This window comes from Natrix helvetica (assembly GCF_964273705.1).
Source record: "Natrix helvetica genome assembly, chromosome: 4".
Classification (NCBI taxonomy): Eukaryota; Metazoa; Chordata; class Lepidosauria; order Squamata; family Natricidae; genus Natrix; species Natrix helvetica.
In genome coordinates, this window is record NC_138550.1 from 78,919,508 (window position 1) to 78,935,131 (window position 15,624).

General features: G+C 36.8%; 1 protein-coding gene across 3 annotated transcripts in view; it reads left to right on the plus strand.

Moving 5' to 3' along the window:
- Positions 1–12,231: 12,231 nt before the first annotated feature.
- The window catches only part of SLC12A7 (solute carrier family 12 member 7), a 123,838-nt gene continuing 120,445 nt past the window's right edge, over positions 12,232–15,624 (plus strand). Inside the window, exon 1 of one of the 3 annotated variants that reach the window (XM_081950506.1) lies at positions 12,232–12,656. In XM_081950506.1, the coding sequence (XP_081806632.1) occupies positions 12,458–12,656 (199 nt within the window). In that variant the 5' untranslated portion in view covers positions 12,232–12,457. The remainder of the gene's footprint in view (positions 12,657–15,624) is intronic. The other 2 variants (XM_081950504.1, XM_081950505.1) reach the window with 2 other exon arrangements.

Below are 15,624 nucleotides of genomic sequence, written 5' to 3' on the forward strand. Positions count from 1 at the left end.
GCTTGCTGATTGGTTGCCGCCTGACAGCCGCTGCTTTATAAAGAGCTGTCAGATGGGGTTCTGTTCTCTCGTTGCCGTTTGCCTTTACTGTTGCTTGTGAGTTACTGGTTATCTGTTATCCCGATAAAGGGATCGTTTGAGCAATACTGTCTCACCTCAGTGCCTGCCTACTTAGTTACCCTTCAGAATACTTATTAGCAATATTGTTACTAATAACAATAAATAAAAAATTAAATATGCTTTGAATTCTCTGTATTGATGTATAACATAGTTTTATACCAAAGCCAAGGTTAACTGTTAGTCTGTGCTCCTTATAAATTCAGCTGCTGTTTACTAAACTTTCTGTAAGTTTTCCAATGTTTGTCTGTCAAAAGTCCTGGGCTTGTAATGCTGCATGAGAAAAACATCAATAAAACCTATAAAAGCAGTTTCTGTAGCAAATCCCACACTCTTAACTTTAACTCCCTGTGTTTGGAGCAATGTTCTTGGCTTCGGTTTCCTGGGACACAATTCTTCTGTATTAGAAAATGAAAAATCATATGTTCTCCATCAACAGAGAACAGTCAAAAACTTTGCAATGTAGGAGCATTTTCCTAGCATTTCATTGTGCTGTGTGCCCAGGTAACTAGTTATCTCTAAGGGATGGGTTTATTTTCAATGTTTTATGGGCAATGATAATGATTTTGAGATTTCTTTCACATATGTTGGTTACAAATTATAACTTAATCTATTGGAGAATCATAATGTTTCAAGATGCTTACTATGGACTCTAGAGCACATCAATATAGCAAAGAATCCAGTGGGCATAATCTAATTCATGACAGGTATATAATTGACTAACAATAATTCAGATTATAAAATAGTAGAATGTCATCAAATAATGCTTTGCAGCATTTATACAGAAACCAAAAACAATGGGATACATTGAAGCTACAACATCTCATTCTGTTATCTAAGACAGAAAACATATAGTTCACTAGGAACCTAAAAGTACAGTTATCCACAAATGAGTTTCTCATAAATTTTTAGGCACTGAAAAATATGGAAGTTTTGAACACAGCACCATTCTTGGAACTTCCACGATCTTCCCCAAAACTGCTCCTCTGAATATTTGCAGATCTTAACTCGCTTACCTGATGTGAATTGTAATTTATAGAAGCCCACGCTAAACAAACAAGAAACCTCTATTATGCATCACACATGATATTTAGGTAAGGTTTTTTTTCCTGTTAGTGTAAAGTATGAATGAAACAATATATTTGTATATAAATACAGGTGCACATCAAAGGACTAGGAGTGCTATAACTCCCTGCCATGTATGTAATAATTGGCTTGGTCGTTCTGTAATGTGTGGCATCACTTTTTAACTTCATGGGAAAGAAAGAGATCATCACTAATATTTCACCTAGTGAGAATGAAAAAGGGGCTTACTGTTTTTAATACATCTAATCTGCTTAATACACTAACTTGGCAGTGGTGTATAATGGTCAAGGAAAAAACCTCTAATTTTGGCACATTACTTCAGCCTGGAGTACATATCTGTGAATCCAATCAGCATTCTTAAATCAGATCTTGGCAAGTGTTTCACATATCCAAGGAAACTAGTCCTGCCATGGGCGGGGAAGTATTAGCCTCAAGGGATTAGAAAATTTTTCTGACTTTAATTGTTGTCATGGACATCAGATTTAACTCACTTTTATTTAGATAAGATTGGTAGGATAAGGGGAACAGAGATGGGACAGATGGAGGAGAAATGTTAACCCTAACAAGTCATTAGCTTCCCATGCTAAAGAGCCAATAAGGTGTAATGATTAAGATATTGGACAGGCACAAGAGAGCCGGGTTCTATCCACTGGCAGAGGAGAAGCTTTCTAAGTAACTTTTAGTCAATCACTTTCCTTCAGCTCAATCTACTTGAGACAATTGTTGTTGGGAAATATTGGAAAAAGCACTGTTATATGCATTGTCTTGAGCTCCCAAATGAAAGGCAGGATATAAATCTAACAATTTTTTAAAAGGCATGGAAGCCTAACAAGGATTCTAGAAATGAAAAAAATCACCTTGCTTGCTTCATTGATATCAACTTCATATCCATGGGAACATTTAAATCCTGTAGCATAAAAATTATAGGAAGAACACCAGTGCACATCCCCCCCCCTCCAAAGATTCTCCTTCCACACTTATTTCCTCTCCAAAACTACTGGAGAAGAGTCAAAATTACTTATAATCTGGGAAGTTGCATTACAGCAGGGTTGCTTTGCAAAAATTACATTTTAGTTTCCTTTTTGTTCTACTTTTGTATAGTACCATTAAATTTCCAAGCAAAAGTCCTCATTTTAAATTCCAGGAGAAAAGCAGGGGATAACCCTACCAAATCCAGGCTGCAATCATCCAGAGTGAAAGTTTTCTGAATCATTTTGCTATTATTTAATGACTTTTTGGAGTTTTGCATCTCATTCTTATAGCCCAAGACAAATGCTGATTACTCAAACGGTGATTAAGTGTTGCCCGAATAGTGTGCCCAGTTATGCAATCTTCAGATTCTCTGGTTAGGCAATGGTTTTGGTTTTTTTTTAATTAAGGGTACTTAATTATCAATTATGCTCCAATAATATGATCATAGCAAAGTGAAACTGAGATCCTTGGGAAAATACTCTTCTGAGCTTATTGAATGTTTTAGGATATCACTATTTGCATTCATTTACATAGCAGTGGCCTTTTCTGTAGTGACAGCATATAACAAGCTATAAAACAGAACATTTTAATTGTTGTGTTGCATCTTAGAATCAGAGCTATCCAGTAACAGTTATTGAGATCCATGGTTGTGAGAACAGGGAAGGAAGAGAAGCTCTATAATGAAATGCTATAACAGTATCAGGAATGCCGGAGGAGGCTTTATCCCTTACTGGCAGTAGGATCATCATACATATTTCTAGCATTACAGGTTTTGTTAATTTTTTCCTGAAATTTTCAAGCCATTTTGAATACAAAAAATATGAAAAAAGGATTCACTGCAATTGTCCTTTAAAAGAGAAAAGACTATTAAATAGACTATGTCTATTTAAACTGCAAAAAACATTTTAACAGGGATGGAGAGGCCAAGGCTAAATGAGCTGTAGTGTCCAACCCCATATATCTCTTTTAATTGTAAGTCTTACTGCAAAAAGCTTTGAAGATATAAATTTGAACACCTGCAGAATTATTTTGCTAATAAACACAATCAAACTCATTACTCTCTTCTTGCAAACACAGATGCAAAAGAGAACAGGTCTGTTCCCGTTTAGCATAACAGGCTGTGTCTGTTGAACCAAACACAGCATATAATCAAATCTCTCCTACACAGCTGTGGTGGTCTGTATCTTCCTTAAAGAAGGCAGATTGCCAGAGTCTGCTATCTAGTAAGTTAAAAGTAAAGAACCATTAGAAGGAAAAGTTATATATTTCTATTTTAGGTTGTAGCTAATTTTTAAATTTGTACCTGAGTATATATACACATATGCCTATACCTCTTGATGACCCCTTTTGTTTCCTTTTGAGTGATACACATTCCTCCTCCCCAAAAATACTAGCTGTCATGCTATAAAAGATAACCTCTCTTTAAGTCAGGTTTAAACACTGATCACTTCAAACATCTGTCTATGTATTTGATAACAATACATGGGCTTCTCCATTGTCGTCTTCTAATATTTTTATTTTTTCACTTCCCAGTAAAAATACATGTGGCATTCAAGGATTGCACTGTAGGTTATTGTGATGATGACCCTTGTAGAAAGCATAGTTCTCAATTTCCTATACAAATCTTAACCTGGTCTCAATTCAGATTTTTTGGAGACATTTGTGGATATTGAAAGAAAGAATAGCAAGTATAAGCAGGATTTCCTTCCCAGTTTGATGAAGAGAATTGTAGCTCATTGTACTTTTCATAAAATGTGTAAATCTGAAAAAGTGCTATGAGACTCCTCCTAATTTTTAACTACCATAGACTGACAAGGCTCTGCTGTGCGCTCTGTTCTGTGGATAACTGAAATGGATTGTTGCATTGTTCAAAACAATTTCAAGAACCAATCCTTTATGGCCAGAAAGCATGCAAATACATTACTGCATATCCTACTTTCAAGCCTTCCAAGAGCTTGTTGTTGTTCCTCTCTCTGCGCCTTTATCACTTTCTACAATCTTCTGCTATCCAATTTCTCCTTCAGCTTTCTTTTGTTGCTGCCCTTTTCAAGGCAACTATCTCTCAAGTGCATGGAGTCCATTATGTCTCTTGTAAATTGAAATAAGCACATATTCTTCTGTTGCTTACCTAAGCATTTTCCTGTTTCTATTTAGATAATAAATATCTTGGGTCATATACCTTCGTGCCTCATCTGTCTACAGTATTCATAAACAATAGTAATAATTGCCTTAAGGATTCAACTCCCTTTGTGAATCATTTCAAATATATCTATACTGGCAGACATGTTTAACCATGGCTTGTGAAATAAACTATATGGTAAATTGGTTCACACTAAAGCTATATACCATGAATTACAAGCTATAATATCTGATTTTGCACAGGATGCCATGTAAAAACCAAGCAACTTATATTAGAGCTCAGGGTACACACACATCCTTGATTCACGACAACAATTAATTTCATTCCTTACCCCAATATGCCCTCAGCATGTGTATGTGTTTGTGCCTTTGAGTCAGTATTGACTCCTACGAGGACTAGCCTCTTGGCAAAGTTTTTCAGAAGTGGGTTGCTGTTGCCTCCTTCCTAGAAAAACACTAATCAGGAATTGTGAGTAAGCATTTAGGTTTTTTTAAATGGTTTCAGAAGGGTAATGGAAGAATATTAGCTGGTGTTACTATGAATATAAACAGCTAAGAATGGAGTTGAATAAATTCTCGTGAAATAAAATAAAAGCTCAAATTCAGGAACACATGCACTATGATTTTCTTTTGTACTCACATGCTATATTTCTACAGAATAATCATGTCCTTTTTAGTTTTGGTTTGAAATATCTAGCCAAACCATGACTTATCTGAAATTTGTCCGAGGTCCATAACACTTTTCCAACTATGTTTTATAAAGCAATCTCAAATCATTCTTAAATCAAAAGGCAGCAAAGAATACACATCTATATTCTAGAAGCATTTTCCCTAGCTTCAAAGTGCCTTAGCACTTCAGGTTTCTTAGAGAAAACATTCTTAGTAATCCTTTTTTGTTTTATTACTAAATCTTACTACCCTTGAATAATTATGACATGCATTAAGTTTTTATATAGTTGAGGGATAACTAGGTAGGTTACAGCTCAAGACCCCAGATCATGATCATCCAAATTGTTAATAACCCTTTACCCTTCCATACATGACCATCAATAAATTAAATTGCTTCAAAAATTCAGATGTAATATTTCTATAGAATAACAATGGCATGAAGTCTCTTTCATATCCTTATTATAGATTTTCTATAGTTCATCAATCACCACATTAAATAATGCAAGTACTGTAATACTGAAATATTATAGTGATAGCATATTATAAACATCACCTATGAAATCAGCTATTACAGAAGAATCAGGAATCATTATTGCTTTACTACATACTGTTGTACTTTAGCAGCTAATTTTGATTCTCTAATAACATTCCAGATACAGTGCAATTTAATCATGTTTTTGCACATTCTGCTCTCTGACACTTGTATTCTAACTCCCATTCTGGCTTTGAGAAAAATTAAGGAGTTGATTGCAATCTTATACACACGTACCTAGGAGTTAAGTCCAATTCAACTCCTTGGGGTGTATTTCAGAAGAAACATACATAGAGTTATGTAGCTGAAATCTGATCATTATAATCCAAAGACTTTTAGGGTAGTGATTATAGGTTAGACTGTAAATTGTAAGACCAGCAGTATTTAATTATAGAAGAAATTACATAGTAACTATGACTTAATATAAGCTTGATGAAACCTAAAAATCCAACATAACTACTATAGTAATGTTTAAGTACAATAAAAGGGAATTACAATAACATGAAAGCACTAGTTAGAAATAAATTATAAGGATATGTACTGCTAAAGGATAGCATCATTTTGCCTTTAGACTGCAGAATGCAGACTAAGAATAAATTTGTTCTTAGAATAGAGCTACTATATCTGTGCTGCAAGAATCCAAATGACCACAAGATAGCAGCATGGGCATATGTCCAGAAAACTGTAACATACTACCATCTAATAGTCATCCCAATTTTTGCAGTATAAATTAGGTATTCCTAGTTAAAATTATCAACAAAAAATATGAGCATTTAGCTATCAGTGGTGGGTTACGACCGGTACGCCCTGGTATGGGCGTACCAGTGCCTGCCGGGCGCACCGGATACCGTTCTAGTATGGTGCTGTGGAGGGCCCGTCTGCCAGCTGTCCTTACCTGTATTTGAGCTCTTCGGGGCTTTTACGCACGTGCATGGAGGGTACGGCACCTGTGCGACGCTCCGCCGAGCAGCTGGAGTGTTGCGGAGGCGTCCCATATGGTAAGTATGCATGTGTGCGTTCCTTGTGTTCATGTGGTGGACGCTGGGCCCCATTGCACCATACTGGTTGCACCGGGATCCAGAACCCACCACTGATAGCTATGCAGATTTCTTTAGTTGTGCTATTATTAGATGGTGGGAAAGTATGAAAACAATTATTGAAGAATCAAATGTGAAAAGGATAGAAAATTCTGGAAAAGTATTCTTCAGGAAACTAATGGGAATTCAAATGTGCCTTAAAGTATTTTAAATTCCTGAAGTAGAGGGTGGCTAAAATGATTAAATAGTTCTGCCAGTTGAAATAATAGCTAAATTATTCATTTAAATATAAAAGTGGTATGTACCGTAAGCTGGAGAAAACTGCATCCTCCCTTCAGTTTTTTTTTGCTAAGCTATTTATTGAGGAGCAGATTAATTTATTTAGAATATGGCTTCACAGTAAAAGTGAAAATAAAGCTGACTGTACTGTATTTTTGTATTTCACCCTTCCCTTCCTCTTCTGCTCAGTATATAAACTTTAAACGTATGAATTGTACTAAAAATGAATACATTCCATTCTAATTTATTTCAGAACACACTCTACATTTATTCTGGGAAATAAGTCAAAATCAAATTAAAAGCAAACATTTCTTACTGATTCATTCTATATACAATTGCTTGCTACACAGATTAATGTACTTTTCACAATTCTTTACAAAGCCTTAGAAGTTAAATTTAAATGTAAATAGTGGCAAGTGTCAGACAAATAGTTACAAGGTGATTGCTTATGTTCCTTTGTTTCATTTGCCTTCCAACGTACTTTTAAAAAAGGACACTTAACAGAATGGGATGAAGTGCTCCTCCACGGAGAACTTGGGCCTATGAAGCTGTTTATGAATAAGATCAGGGAAGGGTTGCTTGTGATTTGTTTGGGGCATTTAGTAGGCATTATTAAAATGATAGAAGCTTACATATGATCCTAGTCAAAGATAATTCAGACTACAGGGAGTCACCACAGGACACACAGAAAGTGCTGTAAAATAAAGATATATGTGAATTATACAATAGCTGAGGTAGACACATTTGGATATATGGACATTTTCCAAGCAGCTGTGCAGTTTGCTGTCCTTCATGATCCAGTAAACTCACCAACTTTGTTTTACTTTCTACTTTAGGTAGAAACTATTAACAATCTGCTGTGCATTGACTTACAATATCACTTTACTGAAGAGTTATGGTTGGGAAACCCTGGTAAAACTAACCATTATAGCTAGAACTTACAGCTGGCAATCTCAAAATTGGCCTTCCCTTCTAACATTCTTTCTTCTTCCTAAGGGAAAAAACCTTCCCCTGGAGTTTTACTTACATATTTTGAATTACCAACAATTTTTTTGGAGAATCCAGATACTGATTAAATTTTTCCAGGTTTCCTGCTTCTGTTTGAACAACTCTCAGATCTATTTGAATCTCATTTTTATATGACACATTCCAAATTTCAACCTAAACATCATCCATAATGTAAATCTTTGTATTGTAACGCACCATTGGATATGGTAGCATTTTATCTCAACAGTATTGATTATCAAAGTAGTCTACCACCTCTCTCATAATTTTGATTGCAATTATATGATTAAGATATAATAATTTATAATTCAGTTTATAAAAAGCATACACATATTTGAATCCAAAGTTCATAAATTAATTTCTGTAATTGCATGAGCAGCTTGAAGCATGCCTTGAATTAAAAGGAATTTTTCTGCCAAAATCGTCATGCTTCCTGAACTGATTTTAAGAATTTTAATGTCCAGAAAGGAACTCTTGCTGCCATGAATTAAAAACCGTAGATTGCTTAAATCCACCAACTGTTTGTAGAGTACAATGGAGTAAAAAGGTAAAACAAACCCTGATTTCAGTAACAGTATACTAGTTAGGGAAGATTTTATTTTATTCTACTATGGATGACAATGAATGTTCGAAAACTCTTCAGTACAGTCATGTGCTACATATGATACCTTATCTATGTGTACTGAAGTGTTGGCTTTATCCCCTATTTCAAAGTACATACACAACTAATTTCAGGGAGGAAAGCCTCGACAACATGAATTTCTATAAAACCAAATGGAGCTTTTCACAAGGTTTCTTCCAATGGCTAGTGCCTTATTTCTTATGTCCCAATAATGCAGAGAAGTAAAACATTGCATGGTGGCATATATTCAATATTGTTTCTATTAAATATTGTGTTGCAAAAAAGCCCCTCATTTCCCCCCACCCAAGTAGCATATTCAGTCATTTCTCTGGATAGATTTTCCCAGTACAAATTTTCTCTTTGATCCAGCACAGTTTGTTTTGTTTCTTTATTAGTCTCTTAATTAACAAGATCCATTCATGCTTTTAATATATTTTATATGGCTTTATTAAGTTTTTATACTGAAATTATTTTAATATATTATAATAATTTAGACAGTAAATCTATTATATTTATAAACTCCAAGTTAAAAATTATGCAGTAGCTTAACTGTTTTAAACAAAGGCACATGTCCTATATATAAACAGGACTGCTATCTTTCAAACACAAAATAGTGTACACAGATTCCATCGTGGCAAATCAGGAATGAAAGAACTGTTGCTGGTATCATCATCTTCACATAGAGCACTTCAAAAGATTTCACCAGCCAAGCTAGTTTTAGAAAAAGCTGCTATCTTATGTTTAAAGGTCAGGCTTAATGGATTTTACTGCTTATTCTTCTCCTACTCATATTTCTGTATGTCAGAAAATTTCTGAGCTCTTAATTTTGTTAGAGATTGTGTCACTGAAAATTAGATAAGATAATCTAATTTTTAAAAAAGTAATATTCTACATCATCATTTCATTTGGTTCACATACTATACTCATACTATACTCATATAAGTTTTCATTGCCTAGTAGTACATTGCCTAGTAGTACATATAAACCCAGCTATTTTGTCAGCTTCTGTTTTAGCTCTTCAGTTTCCTTTCAATGCATCGGGTTTGATCTCATATTACCTCTGACACTGTTATCACCTCATTCATTATTCTATGGAGATTCTCTCCATATCCTCCATATCCTCTCCATATCCTCTCTAACCATCTTGGTTCACTTACTGTGGATACATGGAAGTCATTGTCTGCCCACACATCATAATATGAGACTAGTCTGAAGCTGCCAGAGCCTAAAAACAGAGAGGACAAAAGCCAGGATTATTATCAAAAAGATTACTTGGAGAGATAAATAAGGAAACAAATAAATAAGAATTAAAGGGAAAATATCACCTGAAGCAGACAATGGAGGCAAGTCCTGGATAGAAAACTGAAGCTACCTCATGTTATAAATCAATCAAACAAGGACTTTTGGTGATAAAAGGGGTTCTGAAGTCCACCAACTTTTTGAATCATCCTGGATCTGAATTTGGCAGCTTCCCTTCCTCCAAATACTACTTGGCAGCCTAGCTGAGAAGGTCTTGGTAAGTGGAGATAGGTGTGTCAGTGAGATAGAACAATAGATAGAGCAATTATCTGGAAAGCCAAGTAGAAAGCAAGGGGGCTTTTAAGATTCATGTGCACCAGTCTATGGGTGCATGAATAAGTAACTATAAACCAAACCTATTTGTGCAACGGTGATGGACATGGCAGGTGGATGAACTACAGGCATCTTACCAGTATGGCCTGTGTGATCATGGCTTGCAGTCTTTTGTTGACTTCCCAAATCGCTTTGCCAATATATTAAGTATCTAAATATGTACAGATAATAACACAGATATTGCCCCTCATCCTGAGATAACATGCCACAGTAACCTACTGCAAGAACATAGTTTGCGCCCGTGGTTGAGATTTAGACCAATGCAATGTTTGATATATGACTAGGTGCACAAGTTGCTTACTCGGGCCTATGAGTAAGAGCAGAGCCTTGGTGACTGGCTCCTGTCATGCATGCCTAGGTTTCTGTAGGCTATGATGGTGGTGTAGCTGAACCTGCTTGCAGGAAGAAAACCCAGTAAGAAGTGGTAAAATGACCTGCATTCTTCTGTCTACAATAAAAGCAGAAGTGGAAAGGAGCCTGCCACATAAATATGCTGGCTGCTGAACAGCCCATTTCTCTGTCAGTGATGACAACTGTGGGACAACACCCTGTAAAGGAAATGGCATTGTTGAATAGATATAGCACTTGACAGTGTGATCTTTGTGGCACGCTTCAATTCTGTGCCCTGCATGCCACAGCATGAAGTATCTTCAAAGGAATATCTTGTTCAACTGGGATTCATCTCTTTTCTCCCATAAAGTCAAGACACCTGGAGGCTAAAGACTCTCAAGCCTCTGATGCTGGGGAAGTTGAGCAAGACGGTCCCTTTGAAGGCACTTCACGCTGTGGCATGCAGGACACAGAATTGAAGCATGCCACAAAGATCACAATATCAAAGGCTATATCGGCTCTCCTCCATGTTCCCATTGTGAGGACAAATGCCCCATGAAAGTATCCAACGGCAAGTTTCAAGATATGTCTTAGTCAGACTAAGGCATATCCTGAAACTTGCCATTGGATATTTGCATGCGGCATTTGTTGCCACAATGGAAATCATTCCTGGGAATTTAAAAGATTGGCTCGGATTACTGGTAAGTGAAGGTTCATATAGCTTTTAGCATGAGCAGGGAGTTAGACTGCAATATTGCAATACAACATAAAGGTGGTAATGACATTACTCATGGTTTGATAGATGTGTGACCAACCAACCATCACAATCCATGACTGGGAATCAACATGGACAAGAGGCTTTCATTGATAGCTCAATCTGCCTTCATGCACTCAACTACATAGATGGGGTCAGGGGAAGAGTGAGTTGAAAAATGATTGCTCTGGTTTCTGAGTTTACATGGAAGCAGTGATGCTTAAAGGGAAATGCAACAGCAGCTCCTTGATTTAGTGCAAAGTGATCGACAGAGATACTGAGTGTACTTCCTGCTTAAAGGGCACAATGTGTGAGCAAATAGAAATTAGCCACTTTTCATTGTCTGGCACCAGGAATGGTTATGTGGATTTGGCCTGATAAGTGCATACAAAACCCCCAGTTTATTTCCTCTCCATGAGAGATAAAAGTACCAGATTAAATGCTTTATATGCTCTCCATTCAAAAATTCGGTGACTTCATATTTTTAAATTCATGATAATTAGTTTTGTATTAATGAATACAAGTATCTCCTAAACCAGGTACTGTATGTAGTTATGGGTCAGCTGACTATTTTGTGGAAGATAGGCACAAACCTAGGTGCACAATGTTGACTACGTTGCATATTAGAGAGTTGAACCCTAACATTTGGAACAGGTTGCCTCCAGAAGTTGTGAATGCCCCAACACTGGAAGTCTTTAAGAAGATGTTGGATAGCCATTTGTCTGAAACGGTATAGGGTTTCCTGCCTAGGCAGGGGGTTGGACTAGAAGACATCCAAGGTCCCTTCCAACTGTAATATTGTATTGTATTTAGGACAACATTTTGAAACTCCCTCAAATCAAGTGCTTTAAGGATTGTATGCTAAACCAGTGGCATACAGAAGGAATATTGAGTACGTCTGCGTTTCTCAGAAGTGTGTAGAGGCCAACACAGCAGATTGAAAGAAAAGCTGCACAGACGTTGCCGGTAACCAATATGAAGAGAAAGGCGCTTCGATCTCTTCCCGCCTTTTCATTTTGGAGAAACGGCCCTTTCGTGCGAGGCGCCTTTATTGCCTGGCTGATAGCAAAAGAGGGCGGCAAACAAGGTTTGTTGCCCGGGCAGCCGCTCTTAGGGGCGGGGAGGAGAGGCGGAGAAAAGGGAAGAAAGAGCCGCCCTCGCCGCTCTTCCTGCCACAACTACCCGGGAGGGGGCAGGCGGCGGATTGTGATTGCGCGAGGCGACTCTGGATCTGCCCCAGCGACTTAGCCACAGGCTAGCGCTCCGGTAGAAAGATCGCTGCCATGCCCACCAACTTCACGGTAGTGCCGGTGGAGGCGCCCGCTGACGGCAACGAGGCCCCGAGTGCCCAAGGGGTAGTGCAGCAGCCGGAACGTTTAGACGAGCCAGCCAATGAGAATAGTAAAAGCCAGGGCTGCGCTGGTGCCCACGACCGGCAACCACAACTAAGTGAGAGTGGCAGCGTGGAGCGCGGGAGCCAAGGTGAGTGGCAAGTCCCCGGCTAGGATGAGAACCGACGAGCACGTGAGTCACAAAGAGTTGCCCGGGAAGAAAGGAAAGGGTGGGGCGCGCGTGTGCTGAATTAAGTCCCTTCTGTCCGGGCGTCTATTTGTGTGAGTACGGGGCGGGGGGGGGGGGGGGAAATAGGGGGCGGGGGGGAAAGTAAATTTCAGCTCCATTCCCCTTAACGTGTGGATTTTTTGAGATGGTGCCTGGTTGGAGGAAGCCCAGCTTAGGTTTCTTTTCAACAAGCATGCAAGTTTGGGGCAACTCTCCCCTACCCCCAATGCAAAAACATATAAGGTTGTGTGGAGGAAACCTGTGAAGTCGTTTTAGCTGATTGACAGAGCTATATGAAGAAGTGAATTTTTGTAGGGCTGGGACTTTGCTGTTTGTTCTTGGCAGCAGGTCCCACAGGTGGCCTTTCCTGGCAGCGAATGAAAACAAGGAGGAGCTAACTTAGGCATTCTCGATCATCGAAGATGGGCATTTTTTTCACTATGGGAAATTTACTAGCACAGACCTGCGTGATTTATTTTCTTTGTGAAGAAGATTCTCCTTCGGCTCAAACCAATTTACTCCGAAATAGCCATGCATCAAATTATTTCTTAAGAAAATTATATGTGGAAGGAAGAAAGGATTTTTTTTTCAGGAGAGAAAAAAAGTACACAATGTAAGCATGATAGGGTAGTAGATTTGTAGTTTGTGCAGTTTCATTCTGCGAAGGAAAGGGTGAAATTATTTCAAAATATACTAACTCCCAAATCTCCAGAATGTGTATTACTTCTGCTTTTGCATAATGCGATATAGAGATCTGTCCATCATCTGGTTGTACAATTATCTTGGACTTACAGATGAAATTACAGATAGGATTTAGTATTTTGACTGATTGTTATTCTGTTGTAATTTTAAAAATTAGCACATCAAAAAACATCTAGGTGAATTGTGTCTCCAATTAATAACTATGTAAACATTGAAAAATGAGATTCCTTAATTGGTCCCAGTTGTGTCTAGTTCAACATCCTTTGCTCTATATTACTGTATAAATCAGTAATAAGACATATTGTATAAATCATTGATGAAGGATTAGGTAAATTTTACACCAACTTACTGTAAAAGGGTTCTAGATTCACTAGTAAAGGGGAAGTGAATGGCATACAGGAGGATAAATGTAAAAGTAATTTTAAAAGTTCCTTTGCTTTTCCTCTAGGGGAAAGACAGGGGAGAGAAAAATACTGCAATAGAAAATAGGGCTGCATATGAATTAGTTTAAATTTGGAGCTTTAGCTTTGGTTTGTAAGAATGGTAGAATGGTAGTATAATAAAAATACAGGGCTCTCCTTATGCTAAATGTTATAGACAGTTAATTCTATTTCATTAGATTGCAAAAATACTTCACTAGTAATTTGCATCACAACATATACTGTACTTCAAATGTATATTAATAATGCAAGGCTGTCATCTGGCTGGTCCTTTGTTAGGTTGGTGCTGTACCTAGGAGACGTCTTAAGTCATAGAAGGAAAGGGATAGTTTCTGGATATTATATTTTAGGAAATAATTTCTAGAGAGGTAATTATGTTTCAGCATAGAAAGTAAAGTAAGTGACACTTTCAGTATTGATATTTTCATAATGGCATATGATTTTGTGAATATGTAACTTTCATTTTATAAGATGTAGGAAGTGTTATCCAAGAATAGTTAGGAAATGAGGATGTAAATAAGTTAGATCAGAGATAAAACCTATGGAATATTCAGATAGACCTGTTTTTAAATAGTGACTATTCACTATTCACAAGCGTTCATTGAGAATAACTTGTATGTTCTTGTTTTAACTACTTATCTAGTGTGACAAAAATCCATTGTCAGCTACTACTGTTTTAATTGCAAATGGTAAACATTATAAACTATTTTAAATTTGTTGGCAGGAAGTATGAAAGGTAGAATAAAGCATGAAAGTATTTGTCTAAGAATATTCAGAATTCTGTTGATAAGAATGATTCTCCATGTAAGAAAACAATTCACAAAAATATAGAAACTTAGGTCATAGCTGAATGTCTGGTAAAAAAAAGTATAGGCAATTTGTGCTATGAAAAGTATCTGATTATACTAGTTTTCAGCAGCACCTGATAGATGCTTAATGAATGATTCATGTTAAAAGTACCTAGAGATAGTGGAGAGAAGGCTACGAAAATGACCATAATCATGCAAAACATACCCTATAAAGAAAGGTGGAGAAGAGTATACTGAAACAGAACATCAGATCATTCTTGAAATCTTTGGAAGGCTAAACAGAAATAGTAATTACAAAATTAAAAGAACCTTAATGACTAGTAGAATAAATTTGAGAGTAGAAATCAGATTTGTAGTGGTTGCCTCCACCCACCCTTTTTGGAGGATTTTAAGAATGGATTAGTTGTTTGTGGCTTTTAAGTATTTGATACTATTCTGGGGCACTGAATTGTTACTTTCGAATTCTAAGATCTACATAATTATAGTGGTTGGTTTCTTTTATTTCTGGTTTTCTTTTTTAAATAAGAACCTCTAAATACAGAATACAACAACAATTTGCAACTTTTTTTGGTTTAAAGCTAGCAAATTGAAGAAATGCACTCTGATTAAAGAAAAAAACAAATTTATCATATTAATTGAAAAAATAGAGCGGGGAAAAAATAGTTTTTCCAACATAGAATCAAATGTGTTGCTTGAAATTGTCTTTTTGTAGTTAGGAATGTAGGGCTAACTAAACAGCTTAAAAGTATTGTATAAACTTATGTAGATCACACATTGATCCAAGATGAAGCTAGGGTTGAAATCCAGATAATTTCAGGACCACATTGACAGGAATATATACAGATAGCCCTCCGGACAGGGATATATATACAGGTAACTGTAATGGAGCTTGCCCAATATGATCGAAAGTTGTAACGGATGTAAAATGAATTGGTCACA